The following is a 22,369-nucleotide window of genomic DNA, read 5'->3' as shown; positions in this document are numbered from 1 at the left end:
TGTGCAAGCCTTTAGAGTCGGACTGAGAGCCAGGCACAGGGTGAGGCCATATTCCCCTTCCTCCCTCCTTTCTTTTTTTTACCTTCCTTCTTTCTTTCTCTCTTTCCCTCCCTCCTCCCTCTCCCTCCTTCCCCCCTCTGTTCCTCTCTCCTTTCTTGTCTCTCTCTCTCTCTCTCTCTCTCTCTCTCTCTCTCTCTCTCTCTCTCTCTGTAATATATTCTGGTCCTAAGATCTCAAATAATCAAAGTAAAAAAACCAAACGTTCCCACTTCTCTCCGTATAAATCTGTTCTCGCATTATTTAAAAATGATATGAATGGTCAGAAATTAGCAGCATGTTCTGATTGGGCTGAGCTGCACAAAGCCCTAGCCCAGTGGTTCTCAACCTTCCTAATGCCGCGACCCTTTCATACAGTTCCTCATGTTGTGGTGACCCCCAACCATAAAATTATTTTCGTTGCTACTTCATAACTGTAATTTTGCTACTGTTATGAATCGTAATGTAAATATCTGATATGCAGGATGTATTTTCACTGTTACAAATTGAACATAATTAAAGCATAGTGATTAATCACAAAAACAATATGTAATCATATATGTGTTTTCCGATGGTTTTAGGTGACCCCTGTGAAAGGGGCCAAAGGGGTCGCGACCCACAGGTTGAGAACCGCTGCCCTAGTGTCTTACCGGCCAGAGTTAGGATCCATTGGGGGCCAGGGACAAAAGGGTTCTAATGAAGGGCTATTCTGAGAGAAGGGATGGCCAGTAAACAGGATTAGCTATTTAATGGAATAACACACAGACACAGCAGGCCAGGCAGAGCCTGCCAGCTTGTCCTCAGCCAACTGCCAGCTATGAACTAACTGGAAAACAACATAATAGTGAAAGCAAAAAATTTTCCTCTAAATTTAAACGTATATACAATAGGCAAAATGTACCCTCTATGCATCCAAAAATCTAAGAAAACATCACAAGTAAAATGTCAATGCTTTAGGAACTAAGAGGTTAGTGGGTGCTTAGACATTCAGAAATATAACACCATTCATTCATTCTTTAACTCAACAAATCTTTTGGAGCACACGAGGGTTCTGTGCTAGCAACGACTAGGACACAACGTCTGCTGCAAGTGGCTCACGTTTTAGTGAGGTCAGACCACGCAGTGGGTGATGGTGACAGAGTATGGGGACATGGAGGAAGTGGCAGCTAAGCCAGACGAGGGAGGTGAGGTGTTTCGATCCCTCCCTCTCACCTGGTGGGCGAGGGAAGGATTCCCCGCTAGCGTCATGGGGACGACACAGTACACTACACACGACGCTGGGCAGGTGAGAATGATGGCAGATTCTTAGCCACATGCACTCCCAGCCTGGGGAGGAGGGCGCTGCGTCACGCGGGCCGTGTGGGGCTGCACTTGGAAATGGAATGACAAGGAGGGGCTGGGAGAGGCAGGCTGTGTAGTAACAAGAGGATGGGGTGACCTCTGGTCCCTGTGGCAGGAGGTGATTGCCCGTTTGAATAATTCCGAGGGCTGAGGGACCAGATATGAGAAAGCAGGGTGGGGAAGGGACTTGCAGGTAGGCCATCTGGACCCTCTGGATTTTACCAGATGTCAAGGCACACATGACCCTGGACCTTCGTTTCAGGCCTTACACCACATGGGGTGACTCCTGAACTGGGCGAAGGGGAAGGGTATGTCAGGGAGAAGCATGTGCAAAAGCCTGGAGCTGAGAGAACATGGTGTATCTAAACCTATATTTAATTCAGCAAAATTGAAGAATACTTCGGGAAGGGGGCGGAGGAAGGGGGGAGCCAAGGTTAATGCTGAGAGGAAGGCAGGGGGTTGGACAGTAATAGCAGGCATTGCTACCTATCTGTCCCAGCATATCAAGCCTCTGGTATCTCATCATCTACTGCTTAACCTTAACCATGTCTTTGCTGGTTAATTACAGCATTAACAAGCCTAATGCTGTGATCATTATCACTTGCTTTGTGCCTGACTGCCAGGTTTAGAGGGAAGGATGCACACGAAAGGCTGGAGCAGGTCTCCAGGACCCAAGCCACAGCCATGCCCTTCCCACAGAGCGGAGGTTCGGAGGTGATGGGGCAGCAAAGACTTTCTCACTCCTCTGAGCTTCTTCTCAACAGGACCTCGAACTTGGCCTGTGTCCTTGGCCTTAGTCCATTTTAGCAAGAGCGGCAGAGTCAGTTTAGTAAAAGTCCCCCTTCTTGGTATCTCTCTTTTCCAGTTTTATTGAGATACAGTTGGCATACAGTGCTGTAAAAGTGTAAGTGTACAGCATAATGACTTGACTTACATATATTGTGAGATGATTAGCATCCCTCATCTCATATAGATTTAAAAAAAGAAAAAAATGATTTTTTGTTTTTTCCCTGTGATGAGAACTCTTAGGGTTGAGTTACTGTCTTAACAGCTTACAGCAGTGTTAACTATAGACATCGCATTGTACGTTACATACTTAGTACTGTTTAACTTGTAACTGGAAGTCTCTATCTTTTGATCACCTTCGTCCAATTCTCCCACCCTCTACCCCCTGCCCCTGGTAACCACAAATGTGATCTCTTTTCCTGTGAGTTTGGATTTGTTTGTTTGTTTGTTTTTTAGATTCCACGTAAAAGTGAGATCATACAGTATGTGTCTTTTTCTGTCTGACTTATTTCACTCAGCATGACTCCCTCAAGGTCCATCCATGTTGTCACAAACGGCAGGTTTTTCCTTCTTCCTAAATGGCTGAGAAATATTCCATATACACCACATTTTCTTTTTTTTTTTTTTTAATTTCTTTTTTTTTAAAATTAAATCTTTATTGTTCAGATTATTACATTTGTTCCTTTTTTTCCCCCCCATAACTCCCCTCCTCCCAGTTCCCGCCCCACCCTCCGCCCTCACTCCCCACCCACTGTCCTCATCCATAGGTGCACGATTTTTGTCCAGTCTCTTCCCACATCTCCCACACCCCTTTCCCCCCCAAGAATAGTCAGTCCATTCCCTTTCTATGTCCCTGATTCTATTATAATCAACAGTTCATTCTGTTCATCAGATTATTTATTCACTTGATTCTTAGATTCACTTGTTGATAGATGCATATTTGTTGTTCATAATTTGTATCTTTACCTTTTTCTTCCTCTTCCTCTTCTTAAAGGATACCTTTCAGCATTTCATATAATCCTGGTTTGGTGGTGATGAACTCCTTTAGCTTTTCCTTATCTGTGAAGCTCTTTATCTGACCTTCAATTCTGAATGATAGCTTTGCTGGATAAAGTAATCTTGGTTGTAGGTTCTTGGTATTCATCACTTTGAATATTTCTTGCCACTCCCTTCTGGCCTGCAAAGTTTCTGTTGAGAAATCAGCTGACAGTCGTATGGGTATTCCCTTGTAGGTAACTGAGTTTCTTTCTCTTGCTGTTTTTAAGATTCTCTCTTTATCTTTTGCTCTTGGCATTTTAATGATGATGTGTCTTGGTGTGGTCCTCTTTGGATTCCTTTTGTTTGGGGTTCTCCGCGCTTCTTGGACCTGTAAGTCCATTTCTTTCACCAGGTGGGGGAAGTTTTCTGTCATTATTTCTTCAAATAGGTTTTCAATATCTTGCTCTCTCTCATCTTCTGGCACCCCTATAATTCTGATGTTGGTACGCTTGAAGCTGTCCCAGAGGCTCCTTACACTATCCTCGCATTTTTGGATTCTTTTTTCATTTTGCTTTTCCGGTTGGATGTTTTTTGCTTCCTCGCATTTCAAATCATTGACTTGATTCTTGCGCTCCTCTGGTCTGCTGTCGGGCGTCTGTATAATATTCGTTATTTCAGTCTGTGTGTGCTTAATTTCTAGTTGGTTCCCCAATATAAGATCGAGGGTCTTGTTAGTTTTCGTGTAGATCTCATTAAGTTTATCGGCAGCTTCTAAACAGTTCTTGAGAGACCTTAAAAGTGTGGTTCTGAACTCTATTTCTTCCATTGACAATTTTGTCCTGTTTCTTTGTCTCCGCATTTTGTTATGCTTCCTTGGTGCACCCCCTAGTGGTCTTTGTTCGCAGTCTTATAGATAAATCTTGATTGTTGTAGCTAATTCCAGGGAGGGTTTGACCTCCAGGCCAAGTGGCTATGAGAATCAGCTGTGTCAGCGGTGAGAGAACTTCTGTCCTCTAGGGAGGTGCTAATCTAGCCTTTGCCTGAGGCTATCCAGCAAATGCCTCTGTGCAGGGCTTGGGCGGGGTAGGGTGTGTCACACAGGATCAACAGGGTGGGCCGGAGAGAGCAGTTATGGCGGCTCTCAGTCCTGTCCCAAGGGGCTCTGCCTCTCTGAGTCCCAGCACGCGCTGCAAAGCTCGGAGAGAAAGCTGCACTCGCTCTGACCGAAGCCAGACAGTCCCGCTTCTTCCGCCTGAGTCTGGGTCCCTAAAGACTCGCCTGTATCTGGTGCTCAGAGTCTGCGACTCCCTCCCGATTGAAAACAACAACCGCGCCCTCCGCCGCCAGCCCGCTCCGCGCACTCCGCACCTCAGAATTTGACTTCAGCACTGCGCCTCCTCTGAGTGTCCGTATGCGTTTCTCTTTCCTCCTAGTTGTAGGACTTCCACTCAGCCAGCGTTCCTGTGGTTCTGGGTGATGTCCCTTCCGTTTTTTGGTTTCACTTTTGAAGTAGTTGTTCAAAGCAGCAAACTCCGGCGTTAACCTATGCCGCCATCTTGGTTCTCCCCGCTATCTGGTTTAATTTCTGCACACCACATTTTCTTGACCCACTCACCAGTGATGAGCACTTAGGCTGCTGGCATGTCCTGGCTATTGTAAACAATGCTGCAATAAACATGGGGATGCAGACATCTGATCAAATTCCTTATCCCCCACCCTCTATATCTTCTCACCCCCGCCTGCCTTAGCAAGAATCCTATTAGTGGGGCTACCATGAATCCTCCTAGGCTTGATGTTTCTTCTTAGTAATTTTCCATCCACTAACCCCACCTTGGCCATAAATCTCCACCTCTCCTTGCTGTATTTGGAGCTGAGCCTGATCTCTCTCCTAAAGCAAAGCCGCCCCCCCCCCCCCCCCCCGCCCCGCAGTGGTCCCTCTTTTTTCTTTTTTTTAGTGCTGATTTTATTTATTAATTTATTAATTTTATTGTTGAGATTATTACAGATGTCCCTCTTTTTTCCCCCATAGCTCCCCTCTGCCCGGTTCCCACCCCACCCCAGGCCCTTGCCACCCTATTGTCTGTGTCCACAGGTAATGCATACATGCATATAAGATCTTTGTCTAATCTCTTCCCGCACCCCCACCCCCTTCCCTCTGAGATTAATAATATGAACAACAAAGTGACAACAAATACATATCAATAAACTGCTGAATCTAAAAATCAAATGAATAAAAAAATGATGAACAGAATAAACTGGTGAATGGAATAGAATCAGGGGCATGGAAATGGAACAGACGGATGGTCCCTCTTGAATAGTCTTTCTTGCCATTTTTTAACAAGTGTCATGAATAAGATTTTTTTTACAGCATCTACATAATGTTAACAGCCCAGTTCTACATTCTGCTGAATCAAAAGAGTCCACAGATCAACACTGAGGCCTTACCCCAGACCCTCTGAATCAGGATCTGTATTTTAAAAGTCTCAGGCAATTAGTGCTCTTTAAAGCCCAAGATGCACTACTTTATAATACCTATTGGATTTTCACATTCTCCAGAATAAAGGCACCCCCATGAGATGAGTTTTCACTTTTTATAGGTGAAAATGTAAATTGAAGATGACTGATAAAGACTGAGTTAGACTTTACATTTCGTGGGATTGAGCCAAATCTGGGCTGTTCCCTTTCTCTGATGCCAGCCAGAGCAGCCAGAATGGGAGGACAAGGACAGGCCGGGGTCCTCCAGCCCCTGGCTCTCGGCAGTTTATTCCAGCTTACCCATCGAAAAGGTGCACAGCTACACTTTGCTCAGTGCTGGACCTGAAGGAGCTGGACTCCAGGCGTGGGGCTCAGGCTCCTTGAGCTACTACTACTGGCTGGGACCTGAGAGGCATCAAAGATGATCCTGCAAGAGGCAGCCAATCAATGATTCTCATCACTGATGTCTCTCTCTCTCTCCCTCTCCCTTCCTCTCTGAAATCGATGTTTGGCTTTAAGAAGCACTACCTGTGGCTCCATTATCTAGCAGAGTTTCCTAACACTAGTGATAAATAGGAGTTCCAACACAGATCCTGGCTGGGGGATATGATTTCAGAATCATAGAAGAAATGAGATAAACAGTGAGGTATTTCAGGCACAGAATCTGAAAGAAGTTATCCCGAGCAAGGCAGCTGTATGATAGTGGCAAAGGACCCTGTTGTTACACAGCTCATATATTTGTCAGTGTTGACATAGTACATGGGAGGTAGTCAATACTAGCTCATTGAATGCTGATTAATAGTGAGCATGAGGAATATAAGAAAACTAGTTAATATCTCTGTAGAACAAGAAGATTTTTGGAAATTACCTATAAGACATATTTGAAAGTTGATATTAAAAGTATAAAAAACACCCAGTTTAAATACTGCAAACTCTTCAACTTGCACTCACTATAAACATTTAAAATGTACATTTATTAAGATATAATTCATGTGTAATACAATTTACCTATTTAAAGTGTGCAATTCACCCAGCATGGTGACTCAGTGGTTGAGCATCAATCTATGAATCAGGAGGTCACAGTCCGATTCCTGGTCAGGGCATATACCCGGGTTGTGGGCTTGATCCCGTACAAGAGGCAGCCAATCAACGATTCTCATCATTGATGTCTCTCTTTCTCTCTCTCTCTCTCTCTCTCTCTCTCTCTCTCTCTCTCTCTCTCCTCCTTCCTCTCTGAAATAAAAATATATTTAAAAATAGAGTGTTACCTACAACAATCAAGGCTTAACTACAACAAGACTGTGCACAAAGACCACAAGGGGGTGCACCAAGAAAGCATAAAAAATGCGGAGACAAAGAAACAGGACACAAATGACAGAAATGGAGGAAAGCAAACTGCTGGATATAGAGTTCAAAACCACACTTTTAAGGTGTTTCAAGAACTGTCTAGAAGCCACCGATAAACTTAGTAAGGTCCTCGAAAAGACTGGTGAGATCGCCGATAAATGTAGTGAGATCCTCAAGAAATCTAGTGAGACCCTCGATGTTGTGATAAAGGACCAACTAGAAATTAAGCATACACTGACTGAAATAAAGAACATTATACAGACTCCCGACAGCAGATCAGAGGATCGTAAGAATCAAGTCAATGATTTGAAATACGAAGAAGCAAAAACACCCAACTGGAAAAGCAAAACGACAAAAGAATCCTAAAATACGAAGATAGTGTAAGGAGCCTCTGGGACAGCTTCAAACGTACCAACATCAGAATTATAGGGGTGCCAGAAGAAGAGAGAGAGCAAGATATTGAAAACCTATTTGAAGAAATAATGACAGAAAACTTCCCCCACCTGGTGAAAGAAATAGACTTACAAGTCCAGGAAGCGCAGAGAACCCCAAACAAAAGGAATCCAAAGAGGACCACACCAAGACACATCATCATTAAAATGCCAAGAGCAAAAGACAAAGAGAGAATCTTAAAAGCAGCAAGAGAAAAACATTTAGTTACCTACAAGGGAATACCCATATGACTGTCAGCTGATTTCTCAACAGAAACTTTGCAGGCCAGAAAGGAGTGGCAAGAAATATTCAAAGTGATGAATGCCAAGAACCTATAACCAAGATTACTTTACCCAGCAAAGCTATCATTCAGAACTGAAGGTCAGATAAAGAGCTTCACAGATAAGAAAAAGCTAAAGGAGTTCATCACCACCAAACCAGGATTATATGGAATGCTGAAAGGTATCCTTTAAGAAGAGGAAGAAGAAGAAAAAGGTAAAGATACAAATTATGAACAACAAATATGCATCTATCAACAAGTGAATCTAAAAATCAAGGGAATACATAATCTGATGAACAGAATGAACTGTTGATTATAATAGAATCAGGGGCATAGAAAGGGAATGGACTGATTATTCTTGCGGGGGGGGGGGGGACAGGGGTGAGGGGGATGCGGGAAGAGACTGGACAATAATCGTGCACCTATGGATGAGGACAGTGGGTGGGGAGTGAGGGTGGAGGGTGGGGTGGGGACTGGGAGGAGGGGAGTTATGGGGGGAAAAGAGAGGAACAAATGTAATAATCTGAACAATAAAGATTTAATTAAAAAATATTTTGTTTTAAATTAAAAAATAAAAATAAAAAGTGTACAATTAAATGGATTTTAGTAAATTCACAGATTTGAATCACCACAATCTAATTTTAGAGTATTTCATTACCCACCAGAAGAAATCTGTATCTTTTATCAGTCACTCTCCATTTCTCTCCAACATCTGTTCCCCACCCTCTCCTAGGAAGCCACTAATTTATAATCTGTCTCCCATAGATTCACCTACTCTGGACATCTATAATAATAAAAGGGTAATATGCTAATTAGACCGGACGTCTTCTGGACATCATTCCGGATGTCCTTCCTGACGAAGCCGGGGTTGGAGGGAAGCCAGCCAGGGTCCCGGTGGCTGCAGGTGGACCGAGGGAAGCCAGACCGGGTTCCAGGTGCCTGTGGGCGGCTGGAGGAGGGAAGTAGCCCAGGTTCCAGGTGCCAGAGGGAAGCCAGTGCCAGAGGGAAGCCGGTGCTGGCAGCCGGGGGAAGGAAGGCCTACTCTTGCACGAATTTTCATGCATTGGGCCTCTAGTTTTATATAAATGGAATCATACAAGATGGGATACAGGTACTAATACAGTCACACTTGGAATAAATCTCCTCAAACATTTCAAAGGTAAATATTTGAAATTACTTACACAAGGAAGCAATGAAGCTATCAGAATCAGCAATGTTTCCCATGAAAGACAAGTAGACAAAAGAGCCTTCCTAGAGAGAAGAAAATAAAATAAAAAATGCTCTAATTTAGCATCACAACCCCAGGATGGCACCGCAAGTACATGGCACTGCCTGGGAGCATCCCTTCCCCCTCCCACCCCAGTTGGTACCTTCAGAGCACTACACTTACATAACCCCATGGGGTGTTATCCTGGAGTGCGGTCCCTGACCTTGGAAATGGATGAATCCAAAGCTAATGTTCATATAATAAATGCTATTTTTCAATGATTGGCATTATAAAATAAGGGTGTATTCTTTGGGGGAAAATAAGTTGAAATTTTTCCACAAGGAAAGAGCTTAAATGTTATGTTAAATAGGCTAAATTCTGGATTAGTCTAACAAATTTATTAAACTTTTGAGAAGTACCTCACAGCAGTTCATTTTGTCTCACTTCACAAAAAAGTCCAAGATCTCTCTTAGCAAAAGTGGCATTCAAATACCTATATCATAGTTAAATTAGTTATTTTTCCTGCCTAAGGGCAGACTTAGGAACGTTTTAAATGCTTACAGGCTACATTTTAAATTTTAAGTAATGAAATATTTGCAATTACACCGAGCATTTCCCCATCGCTGATGTATTTCTTCGCACTAAAGTTTCAAAAACCAATGAACTAGAATTCACTGGGATATTTGATTGTCATGTTGCTTCTTGGAACAAATTCTGTTGCTGGTCAATACTACTACTTTTTTTCTCACTTCTTTTTACCAAAGCAATCACTTATATGACATTAAAATTGTGTCTCTGACTAATCCTTGCTCATTTCCAGTACCACTTCCCAGAGGTTAGCACTTATAACCACTTCTGTCTGTAGTTCTGGGGATTATCTCCATAACTTACACTATTTCTTTCTTTTCTTTTTTGGTTAATCCTCACTGGAGGATTTTTCCAGCAATTTTTTGTTTTGTTTTTGGTTATTCCTCATCTGAGGATTACAGGCGAGGTGATCACCCCCATAAGTCTAGTACCCATCTGTGAGAGAGACACATCAATTGGTTGCCTCCTGCATGCACCCTAACCGGGCCGGGGATCCAACCTGCAACCCAGGTACCTGCTCTTGCCTGGGAATCAAACCCCTGACCCTTCTGTGCACAGGCCGACTCTAACCACTGAGCAACACTGGCCAGGGCTACACTGCTATTTCTTTAGGTATTATCTACAACTGCACATCCTGGAAAATTATGACTTAGTTTATATTGCTTCCCTTCCCTTCCCTATGCCTTCCAGTATTTGATAGTATAGTGAAGGAAAAAACTTCTTTCTACCTTCTTAGGCTCTGGAGCTGACATAAGAATCAACCCACATAAGACAGAATAACAGGAGAACAGCACGCAAATTTTATTTAATATTTTACCCCACAAAGCAGGACTTACTTCAGCAGAGCTCTGGTGCCTGCTGAGTCTGCCCCTTGAGTGTGTTACTTGAGGAGGAGGTTGGGTGGTGGTGCTTTCACATAGTCTGAAGCTGTCCACAGGGTGTGCTGGCTTTGGGTCCTCCCAGGGCCAACCAGCATGAGTTGCAAAGTGATCTGCAGATGGCTGCTACTTGTGCTGAGCTTGGAGGTGCCCAGGCGAGGCCAAGCTGTGAACCAAGGCTAGACAACTCAGTTTCTCCCCATATGTCTCTGCAGATGGCTGCTGCCCCAGCACTAGAGCTCAGAGGGAATGAGTCCATTAGTGTCTATACACAGGTTCTTTAAGAGGAAGTGCCTGAGACTCCAGCAGCGCTCTGTCTCGCTCAGCCTCGATCCTCCCTGGTTTTTACAGCCAGAAGTTATGGTGACTTCTCTTCCTGGCACTGGAATCCTGGGATGGGGTCCTGGGATGGGGCTGGTATCCCTTGCACCTCAGGGATATCCCTCCCAATTTTTATCCACCACATGTGGGTGTGAAACGAGCCTGTTCCATATCTTCATCCCTCCTACCAGTCTCTGTCTGGCTTACTCTTTAATTCTCTAGTTCTAAGAGTTCTATGCAGCCAGATTTCAGGTGGTTCTGAATGACGGTTATTGGAGGATGTGAATACTATGTTTACCTATATCACCATCTTGCGCAGAATTCCTAAATGTCTGTGTGTTTTCTTTTCTTTTTCTTTTTTTCCCCCACCTGTTCTATGGTATTTTTGCTATAGCAGCCCAAGCTGGCTGAGAGAGCAAGTGCTGGTGAGGATGTGGAACAACTGGAACCTCAAGTATTGTTGGTGGAAATGGAAAATTGTAGAGCCACTTTGGAAAACAATTTGGCAGTTCCTACTCTAAAGAATCCCACTCCTAGGCACTTACCCAGGATAAATAAATGTCCACAACAAAGGTTTGTAAGCAAATACTCATAACAGCATAATTTATAACAGTAAAAAACTAGAAACAACCCAATTGTTGATTAACTGGAAAACAGAAAAATAAATTGGTATATATCCATATATCGGGATACTATTAAGTAAATTATGCTAAATAAAAGACTACATACTTTCTAGTTTCATTTATATGAAATTCTAGAAACAGCATACCTTTAATAACAAGAAAGCAGATCAGTGTTTCTTGTCTTTGTTAACATTATCAATATTACATACATCAGCCAGATTCTAAACCTCATGATCATCTCCACTCCCAATGTATAAGCGATCACTTTGACTTACACAGTTCTCCCCTTGAAAGTCTCTTATACTTAGTTTTCTTCCCCACTTTAACTTTCACCACACCTTAGTGCAGCTCTTTTTCATCTCACTCCTAAAATACTGCAATTGCTGATCTTTTTGCTCCTTTTAACTAGCTTTTCCAATCCACCCTGCACCATGTTGGGAGAGAATACTCCATAAATATATTCTACTCCTGCACTGTCTGGGGTCTCTGGGCACAGGCGTTTACACCAACTGAGGAGACATTATAGGAGGAGACATTCCAGGTTAATAAAGCTTAGAGACCTCTCCTCCTAAAATATTCCAGGGTGATAGACGTAAAGATCTTGCCCCCTCCTCCCCAGAGAAGATCTGTTTACATTCTAGAGTAAAGGTCTTTCTCCAGAGAGAAGTATGAGCAGGTCACCAGCAGCTACATAGGATGGGAGCCTAATTTGGGGTTCCTCCCCTGTCATGCACCCACTGTATGTGCAGGTACCATCTGGCCCTCCCTGCATTGCCCAGTGGTACTTGAAGAATTAATCTGGTTAACTTGTAAAAAGGTTGAAATCTCAGACCCTTTACAGTTTCTGATTTAACACATTACCACCAAATTATCTTTAGAAAGATCTGCTTGGCCATGCTACTCCCTTGGCTGAAACTCATCAACAGCTTCCTACTACAGAATAAAATTCGAAGTCTCACATATCATTCCAGGTCCCTTACCTGTTCCCCAAATTTATTCTGTAGGTAAACCCTGTGTTCTAGTCAATTTGGACTTCAAGGTCTTGCCCAAACACATGAATACACATCCGCCTTTATGCTGTGTCCACACCTAGAATGCTGTACTTAGGTTGCAGATGAGGAAAAAACCATGAAGCCCCAGTGCACGAAATGCCCACAGCAACCTTTGAGGAACAGTGAACCACACCATTGGTTTTTTATGTACTAGTTAGTATATTGTCATGGCTCTTACCAGTGTACTACTGGTGGGAAATTGGCCTGCCTTCACCCTAGGCCTACCCAGCTTCCCTGAAGACCAGTGCAGTAGCCTGAGGTGACCACATTCTGATTGGACATCAGGGAGCTGAACTACCTCTGGGAATGCTGGGCTTGGAACTCCGTGGACAGGGGAGCTCTGCGTTTGATGGCGGCCATTAATCCCAACATCTACCATTTGAGAAGTGAAGTTTACAGGGATAAGGAGAGAGAGCCCAGGTTCTAGTGTGAACAAGTGAATTGTGGCTTCAGTTTTCCACCAAGCTTTATATTCCAGTCTTAGCTCAGGCCACATTTCTGGGTCTTCTGGAAATAAGCTCCCAACCAAAGATAATACAGGTCTGCATTTTTTTGCAGGCCTCAACCACTTAATTCAAGTGCTCTCCTCACCAATCTCTAGAATATGTGTACAAAGATGCTGGTTGAAGCACTGTGTGTAAGTAGCTAAATAAAAATATTCCTATTAAGCCCTCGCTGGTTTGGTTCAGTTGATAGAGCATCGGCTTGCAGACTGAAGGGTCCCAGGTTCGATTCCGGTCAAGGGCACATGCCCCGGGTTGTGGGCTTGGTCCCCAGTGGGGGGTGTGCAGGAGGCAGCCAATCAATGAGTCTCTTTCATCATTGATGTTTCTATCTCTCTCCCTCTCCTTTTCTCTCTGAAATCAATAAAAATATATTTTAAAAAATATGCCTATTAATATGAGCTGATTAACTTTTCATGTTTCCTCAACTATAAGATATAGCCCAATTTCAGAGATATAAGATATCAATAAATGGACCACAGTGGTTATGTCATTGATTGTTTTAATATGTTAAAAATGTGCATTTTAGAATTAAAGAATTAAGGCATGGTGCATCATAAAGTGGAACATTTTGTAGCTAGGACAGGTAATGGCACAAGGTAGGGCTGGGTAGGGGACATTTCCTTTGGAACAGGGAGGAGGAAAAACAGGGCAATGACTCCACACATTGGGCTACACCTCAAGGTGCCACAAGTGGAGATGTGTCTGGTGTTACCTGTAACAGTCTGTGCTTGAAAAGTAGACTAAATTTTAAGCTAGGTGGACATATGAGTATATGTTTTAGTATTTTAACACATTGTTTGCGGGTAGTTTTTATCGCGTGCTAACAGGTGGCGTGGGCCATTTTTGCTAATTTTTTGCGCAAATGGCAATGTTCAGTAAAATTACGATAACTTTAGTTTACGTATTTATACGTTACCCGCATTCTACCGCTAGTCTATAAAAAACGTATTAATACGTGTCCCACGCTCTACTACCAGTCAACGTAAAACGTATAAGTAAAACGTATAAATACGTTTCCCGCATACAATGTGTTAATACATTTTTGTATGTCTAAAAGCCTATATAATAAAAGGGTAATATGCAAATGACTGAACCGCAGAACAACCAGTGCTATGATGTGCACTGACCACCAGGGGGCAGACATTCAACATAGGAGCTAACCCCTGGTGGTCAGTGCACTCCCACAGGGGGACCGCCGCTCAGCCACAAGCTGGGCTGCAGCTCTAAGGATGTCTGACTAGCGGGCCTAAGCCATCAGTCCCCAAGGACTCCTGAACTGCTAAAGGGTGCAGGCTGGGCAGAGGGACCCCCCCCCCCTCCAGTGCACGAATGTTGTGCACTGAGCCTCTAGTATGTAATAATATTTTCTTCTCTCAGTGGGCCTAGCAACCTATTTTACTGCCCCTGTTCTTTGGAAGAATTTGTGTCCAATGACAGCTAAAAAGCCAATTCTATAAATAAAGGAGTTAAGGACAATATTCACTCTCTTAGCTCGACATGTTAACTATTAGGAAGAAGGAATTTCATCATTCCAGAAACACCTGATATGTACACATATCCAACTAACATACAGACCTAGATGATTATTGAAAATTTTGCTTTCTATTTCTTTCTCAATACTATAGACCTACCATTTTCAATCTTTTTCATCTCATGGCACATATAAAATAATTACTAAAAGTCTGTGGCACACCAAAAATATATATATTTTTGGCTGGCCTGACAAAAAATAGGTATAATTTTGATTCATTCACACCGGGTAGCTATTGTGTTGGATGTTGTCATGTTTTTATTTGATAACCTAAGGGGCAAGAGGTCATTGCCCTTGACTAAACAGATTGCATGTTTTTTGTTTTTAAAATGTATTTTATTGATTTTTTACAGAGAGGAAGGGAGAGAGATAGAGAGTCAGAAACATCGATGAGAGAGAAACATCGATCAGCTGCCTCCTGCACATCTCCTACTGGGGATGTGCCCATAACCCAGGTACATGCCCTTGACCGGAATCGAACCTGGGACCTTTCAGTCCGCACGCAGGCCGACGCTCTATCCACTGAGCCAAACCGGTTTCGGCCAGATTGCATGTTTTAAAAGTTCTTGTGGCACATGGGTTGAAAATCACTGCTATAGACGTTGGCTTCACATTAGCCACGGGCTTGCCTAGATTTAAGCAAGGTCAAATTTGCAAAAAAGATATTTTGGCATAATTAAGATAACTTTAAGAAAAAGTGTGTGCATGGGGGAGGGGTATTTTAATAGAATTCCCTTAACTACAACCCTCCTGGCCATTTATAAAATGAGTTCAATTTTTAGGGGCACACTTCCTAAAGCCTGGTGTAATACAGAGTCTTTGTAGCCAGACTAAACAAACGCAGAACCACGCAAGCGCGTGGCATTGCAGTCACCTAACTTTGCAGGGCCTGATTTCTCCTCTGTAAAATGGGGACAATAATGACTGGTTTATGGGGTGTTGTAAAGATACAAAAATTTAATACACAGTATTATGCATGGCACACATTCGTCACCCAATAAATGCCATTACTGTTAAGGCACGTGGGGGGGGGGGGCGGGTCTGACACAGCGCAGTGCGCCCAAGTTCTCCAGCTCCCACGGGGGCACTGAAAAACTCTATTTTCAGTTCAACATTTAGTGTAAGTTACGAAGTCGAGTAAGCCAAGGCCCTGAGTAGCTTACACTCAAACTAATATAACAGGGCCCAGAAATCACTATTTTCAGGTTTTTATTTGGCTTAGAAAAGGGGGGGGGCACCCACTAAGGAAGCTGCGCTCTTTAGAGACTTGGGGACGCGGAGAGGTGCAGCCTCCGGCCAGGGCCAGGACCACAGCGGCTCCCGGTCCTCCCGCGGCTCCGCAGACCTCCCGCCCCGGGATGGGGCTGCCCTCCTCGTCCCCGTCCTTTTCGGGGACCCCCTGGGACGGCGGAGGGAGGCGTCCCTAGAGAGGCGCTGTCCGCTCGCGCTGGCGGCGCCGGAGGCGACAGCACTTACCAGAGCGCCGTGCACCAGGGCGTCGTAGCAGAGCCAGGCGAGCGCCGCGCGGTCCGCCGCTCCCCGCCCGCGGCCCAGGCGCAGGCCCAGCGCGCAGCCCGCGGCCAGCAGCGCGGCGCACAGCAGCAGCGAGCCGCCCGCCGCGGTTCCCAGCCCCGACCCCGCGCCCATGCTGCCTGCTAACCCCGACAGCCGGCCAGGAAGGTAGAGCCGGGAAGAGGGGGTGGGGGTGGCGGCGGGAGGCCGGGTCTCCCGATGGGGCGGAGCTTCGGGGCGGGGCGGGCCGAGGCTTGCTTCCCGCCTAGCTTCCTGGCTACCCAACCACATACCTGCCTGTCCAAACCTGTTCCCAGACCAAACCCAAAGGACTGGTAATGGAGGGCTACACTTCTTTGTTGTTGTTAATCCTCATCCCAGGATATTTTTTCATTGGTTTTTGGAGAGAATGGAAGGGAGGGGGAGAGACACACAGAGAGAAACATCTATTTGTCTCAGATTGATTTGGTTGCCTCCTGCATGAGCCCTGACCAGGGCCTGTGATGGAGTCTACAACCCAGGCACCTGCCCTTGACCGGAATGGAACCCGGGATCCTGCAGCCCGCGGGTGGATGCGTTATCCACTGAACCAAACTAGCCACACTTTTTTATGCAGTTTTATTTTTAACCAGGTTCAATACCATAAGCTACAAAGTGAAGCTCAAATGGTGTAAATTTTGCCAACAGACTGGGTAGAATTTTGGGGACAAAAGGTTCTAATTAGGCCCTTGCAAGTCCTGCAGGAGAGGTGATGGCCAAGGGAGTTTTCAGCCACCAGCCACCCATTTCTTTAAAATCCAGAAAAGCATTGAAAGTATGGGGGAGAGGAGCAATAGGTCAAATCAGCGTGGCACTAGATGCTTTCATCTCCGTTATCTAACATCCCAACAACGCTGGGAGATCAGTGTTTTCCTATTTTACAGTATGAAAACGGGCCCAGGCAGGCCCAGGACTGAATCTCCATCATGTTAACCATCCTCTTTACTTTTGCTAACATCTTATTTTTCTTCTTTTTAAAATTTGCTCTTAACTGTTTTCCCTGCTCCTTTCCTTAGGCCTCTGCCATGTAGATACTTAACCCTGGATAAAGGAGTCAGAGTTTAAAAAGATTGCAACCCGTATTGACCATGTCTGTGTTTTTAATTTTGGGTACCCAGGTGAAATACAGGATGCTCAGATAAATTTTAATTTTAGATTAAAAATGAATTACTTTTAAAGTATATCGTTATACTAAGGTATCACTAGGGCACTTATGCTAAAAAGATTTGTTGTTTTAAAATGTGGTATATACACACAATGGAATATTATTCAGCCATAAAAAGGAATGAAATTCTGACACATGCTACTACATGGAAGTGCCTTGAGGACATTATGCTAAGTGAAATAAGCTAGTCACAAAAAAAGTCACACTTAATGAGGTATCTAAAGTAGTCACATTCCCATAAAATAGAATGGTGATTGCCAGTGACTGGGGAGAAAGGTAATTGTTTAATGGCTATAGAGTTTCAGTTTTGCAAGATGAAAAGGTTCTGGAGTGTTGGTTCACAATGTAAAAATACTCAACATACTGCACTGTACACTTAAAAATGGTTAAGATGGTAAATTTTTTGTTATGTGTGTTTTACCACAATCAAAAACATACTTCTGGGACTGAACACAAGTTCAGTAACTTTCTCCTCTAGTTACTCCCTATATCACTTTTTATCTACACTAATAAAAGAGAAAGATGCAAATTGACCATACCTTTGTGACACCCACCAGCCAATCAGGAGTGATTATGCAAATTAACTCAACAAAGATGGTGGGTTAATTTGCATATGCAGGTGCCAAGTGGTCGGGGGCAGGATGCTTGCGTCATTGCCATGGCAACATCGCAGGTGTTCTGCACCGCCCCAGCTGCTCAGAGCTTCTGAGCAGCTGAAGGCGGGAAGGCGGGAAGGCGGCTCCAGGCTGGCGCAAAGGTGGTGCCGGCAGCCAGGGGAAGGAACTCCCATTCTTGCACGAATCTTCGTGCATCGGGCTTCTAGTTTATTTATATTTTTAAAAAATATTTTGATTTCAGAGAGGAAGGGAGAGGGAGAGATAGAAACATCAATGGTGAGAATCATTGATTAGCTGCCTCCTTCACATCCCCCACTGGTGATCGAGTCCACAACCCGGGCATGTGCCCCCACTGGGAACCATGTGACCTCCTAGTTTATAGGTCAGCCGCTGAGCCATGTGGGCCGGGCCCCTATATCACTTTTTATATAGCAGATAAAATCATCTTATTTATTTACACATTTATTGCTAGTCTCTTGCCATTAGAATATATGCCCCACAAGGCCAGGGGTTGAATCTGGCTTGTTTACTGTTGTGTCCCTTGCATCTATTAGGTAACTGATGCCTGAAGGAGTATGGTCAATTCTGTTAACTTAGAAAACTTATGGTCCCTTTTTTGTATATTCAGCATCTTTCTCAACTGTATTTCCCCACCCACTACCCTATATCACCCTTTAGTGACTACCCTGCACTCCCCTTCAGAGTAAAATAAAAACCCAAGAAACTAATTAGATTTACTCTTTTCACATTCTGTTCTTGATCTTTAGTCCTTCCTACTCTAGTTTCCACGTTCTTTACTGCAGTGATGCAGCTGTAAGGTGACCAGTGACCTGCAACCTCACCCTCCACGACATCCCCGTGGGATGTTGGAACTCCACAGCAATTAGTCCCAAACCCTGTCCTCACTCCAAATGCTGAACCAAGACAGTCTCATCCTTACCCCCTGCTTTCATAACTATCAGAAATAGGCGGAGGATTCAAATGTCTAGCCTGGCCCTCTCTGAGCTCGACCAGTATTTCCAACTGCCCCACTTGACAGTGTTACAAAAAAGCTTATGAATGAAATAGCTTCTATTCCCTGTGGGTCTCTCCCAGTGTTCACTTTCTTATGCTACTTCCATTTATCCATTATGGCAATCCAGAAACCTATAAATCATCTTTGATACTTCCCTCTCCCCAAACTCCAGATCCAAGGCATTGTTAATTCCTGTCTATTTAGTTACCAAGTATCTCTTGATACCATTCACTTTATGGACCAAGCTGTTCACCATCTCTTGCTTCAGTGCTTTACTCTCACTAATGTGATCTCTACACATCACTAAACACAGAGCACATTTCCTGTTCTTATCTTACCAGCCAGTGATTTTATTAAAGACAATTCTTCTATCATCACTCTTTTTAAATAATATCTACCATTGCCTGTAGAATACAAAAATCCTTTATGTGACTTACCAGGCTGTGGGGGCTGACTGCTACTTACTCTTTAGCCCTCCCTTGCTCCCAGTAAGCCTCTCCATTATTTTTGCTGTAGTGATACTTGCTTTCTTTCATTTCCTGAACTCCCCATGGTGCTTCCTAGTTGGCCTTTGTACAGCCTGTCTCCTCTGCCAGAAAGCATTCCCAGTGACTGTGCCCACTGAACTGCTTTTTCTTCACCATCATCAGCTGTGTCATTCTGAGAAAACTTCTCTCTGCCTGGTAACAACCTTCACAGAATTGTTGAAAGGATTGGTTGGTACTTCTAAAGTGCCCATACCGGTGGCTGGCACTTAATAAGGGCTCACTGACAGTCTGATTATTAACTTCCTAACTAGGCCAGTTCTCCCTATTTTATAGCATTGTATTCCTTTTTCCCCCTAACATGTGTCATAACTTTCATTTGTGTATGTAAGCATCTTGTGCCCTAGCGTAGTACCTGGCATGGGATATGGTGTTCAAGAAATACTTGAATGTTTCTACAGGCTTAGTCAAAATTATTATTTATAAAAGACTAAAGACATGGAAAGATACAATTGATAAAAGAATCTGATGTTGTTATTAGGAAAACTAGGCTAAAATCAGTATGACATTTATAACTTCTTATATTTAGGTTTGAAAGTGTAAATGCCTAACTACTGAGTGGTCAGAGAGTTGATGACAAAGGGAGCCCAGGCTTACTTGATCACAAATCTAATTATGATGAAGCTGGTAAAATAACTGAAACACTCTCCTTCACATTAATTGAATTGTGTCCAGATAATGGAATATTCCCATCCATTGTACCCAGAAACTAGCCACATCACGCTCAGTTCTTAGGGCTGTTGGAATGCATGAAGCGGACAGGAAGCAGATCCAGGAATGACTTTAATCAGGATGGGGAAAGGCATGGCGTTAAGGTTGAGGAAGAGAGCCGATAAAAACCAGTCTGTCTTCTGCTATCTGGGAACAGCAAAACATCTACTCTGAACCGTGAGTAGTTAATTTATAATGATGGCCATTTCAGAGCAGTGACTTTGTTCAATATTAAGAAGACTTGGTAACAACTAAACCGATTCAACAAAGAGCAGGCTCCCCTGGGGGGTGTGCCTCATCATTTGCTTCTCAGACTCCTGACTTGCTCCTGCAGGGATCTCTCCATAAAATGGCATGCCTCAAAAATCGGCTTTTATCTTGAAAATGTTATGCAAAATGTGTCCTTGACTCTGTAACTCTTAAACTTGTATCACCATAAAACTGTTTCACTTACCATCAGGTAGGGTAAAACTGCTGTCCCGTGAGTCTTGTGCCAAGTCTTCACACATTACTTAGAACAAGGCCCCATTTATTTTCAGGTACCAGTTTGAAAAAAACAAAATTACCCAACCAAGTGGATTGTAATTGGTTAGGGTAGAGAAGAGGGATGTTGTAGAAGAAATTCCTGCAGGAAACACATCCTTTATAGTCTGGCTCAGATATGGTACCTCTGCTTTTAATCTTATTTTATCTATCTATCTATTTATCTATCTATCTATCTATCTATCTATCTATCTATCTATCTATCTTCTATTTATTTTTGTTAATCCTCACCAGGGGGTATTTTTTCCATTGGTTTTTAGAGAGAGTGGAAGGGAGGGGGAAGAGAGACAGAGAGAAACATTGAATGTAAGAGATACATCAATTGGTTGCCTCCCACACGTGCCCAACTAGGGCTTGGGACCGAGCCTATAACCCAGGTATGTGTGCTCTTGACAGGGAATCCAACCAGAGACCCTATAGTCCATGGACTGACGCTCTAACCACTAAGAAAAACCAGCTAGGGCTGCTTTTATTTATTTATTTATTAAATATATTTTTATTGATTTCAGAGAGGAAGGCAGAGGGAGAGATAGAAACATCAATGGTGAGGATCAATGGTCGGCTTCCTCCTGCATGCCCCACACTGGGGACTGAGCCTGCAACCCGGGTATGTGACCTGACCGGGAATTGAACCGTGACCTACTGATTCACAGGTTGATGCTCAACCAGAGCTATTCCAGCCGGGCGGTTACGGTTGCATTTAATCATTTTAAATAAACTTACAAGTTTCCTGATGAAGCCAATCTCTCACAATGCTTCAAAAAATGTTTTTCCAAGTATGCTGTGATTTTTCTGGTCCTACTCAGCTTTCCCAGAGAACTTAAAGAACTTCAACTAAAAATGTCTGAAAACCACTGTTCCAAGACAGTGCTGGGAAGACTGTAGTCAATCAACAGTCTTCACATGCCTTGGTTTTTAGCTACAGAATAAGTTTATGGGTAACTAGTTACCCCCTATTCCCATTTCTACCCCAAGTCCTTTGCAATAGATGAGGCTCAATACTACCAGGAGTTCCCACAGATGAGGGATTTGGAAAATATCGTTAGGGCTGGCCCTGATCTCTCTTGAAACTGAGAAGACAAGGCACATTTTTGTCTCCTCTCTCTGTCTTCTGCACCTGAGGAAAGATGGGACTGTTCATAATACAAAAAGGCATGACTTAGGCTGTCTAATTTGAGTGGAGTTTTGTACAGGAATTGTTTCAAGCTAATGGTTCACACCAAAGGCAATTTAGACCCCTAGAGGACATCTGACAATGCCTGTAGACATTTTTGTTAAGACTGGGGAGTGGAGAGGTGCTACCCGACATCTAGTCAGTAGAACCTAAGGATGCTGCTAAATATCTTATAATGCACAGGGCAGTCCCCCACAGCAAAGAATTAGCCAGCTTAAAATATCAGTAGCTCAGGGTTTGCGACACCCTGATTTAGGCCAGTTTGTTGAGAGATTTCATGGGCAGATAAAAAAGACTAAGAATGTGAAAATATTGCATCCCCTTTCCCAAACACTTTCTCTTGATATTGTACTGAGCCCCATTATCTCTATTTATTTATCTAAATATATATATCCCCTTCTCTATATAATACTTTTTGAGACTCATTCTACCACTATTTTTTCAGCTAATAAAGTACAAGATTTACATGAAGAGTTCCTTTTAAACTTCAGACAAATGAGTGATGGGTTACACAAAGTACTCCTTGGTTTATATGCCTTAAGACTTACAGCTTAATGTACAGAAATTATACTATACTTCCTTTCTCCAAATAGATTTAATTAAAATCCCCCAGTTCAACTAGGTTAAAAAATTCATAGCCATCACTATAAGACAACTGACATTCTTA

At 43.4% G+C, this 22,369-nt stretch overlaps 1 protein-coding gene across 4 annotated transcripts in view; it reads right to left on the bottom strand.

Annotated features, from left to right (window-relative positions):
- EBPL (EBP like) overlaps positions 1-16,097 on the bottom strand; it is a 35,095-nt gene extending 18,998 nt beyond the window's left edge. For 3 of the 4 annotated variants that reach the window (XR_009451328.1, XM_059684578.1, XM_059684577.1), the window contains exons 1-2: positions 15,858-16,097; positions 8,857-8,926 (exon numbers count right to left, since the gene is read on the bottom strand). Coding sequence is in view for 3 of the 4 variants with exons in the window: in XM_059684578.1 (XP_059540561.1) it covers positions 8,857-8,926; positions 15,858-16,028 (241 nt within the window). In the remaining variant the exon portion in view is untranslated. The remainder of the gene's footprint in view (positions 1-8,856; positions 8,927-15,857) is intronic. The other variant, XM_059684576.1, reaches the window with a different exon arrangement.
- Between the last annotated feature and the right edge of the window lie 6,272 nt (positions 16,098-22,369).

This window comes from Myotis daubentonii, chromosome 2 (genome assembly GCF_963259705.1).
Source record: "Myotis daubentonii chromosome 2, mMyoDau2.1, whole genome shotgun sequence".
Lineage (NCBI taxonomy): Eukaryota > Metazoa > Chordata > Mammalia > Chiroptera > Vespertilionidae > Myotis > Myotis daubentonii.
Note: the sequence above shows the minus strand (reverse complement) of the source record. Positions and strands in the feature narration are given on the sequence as shown.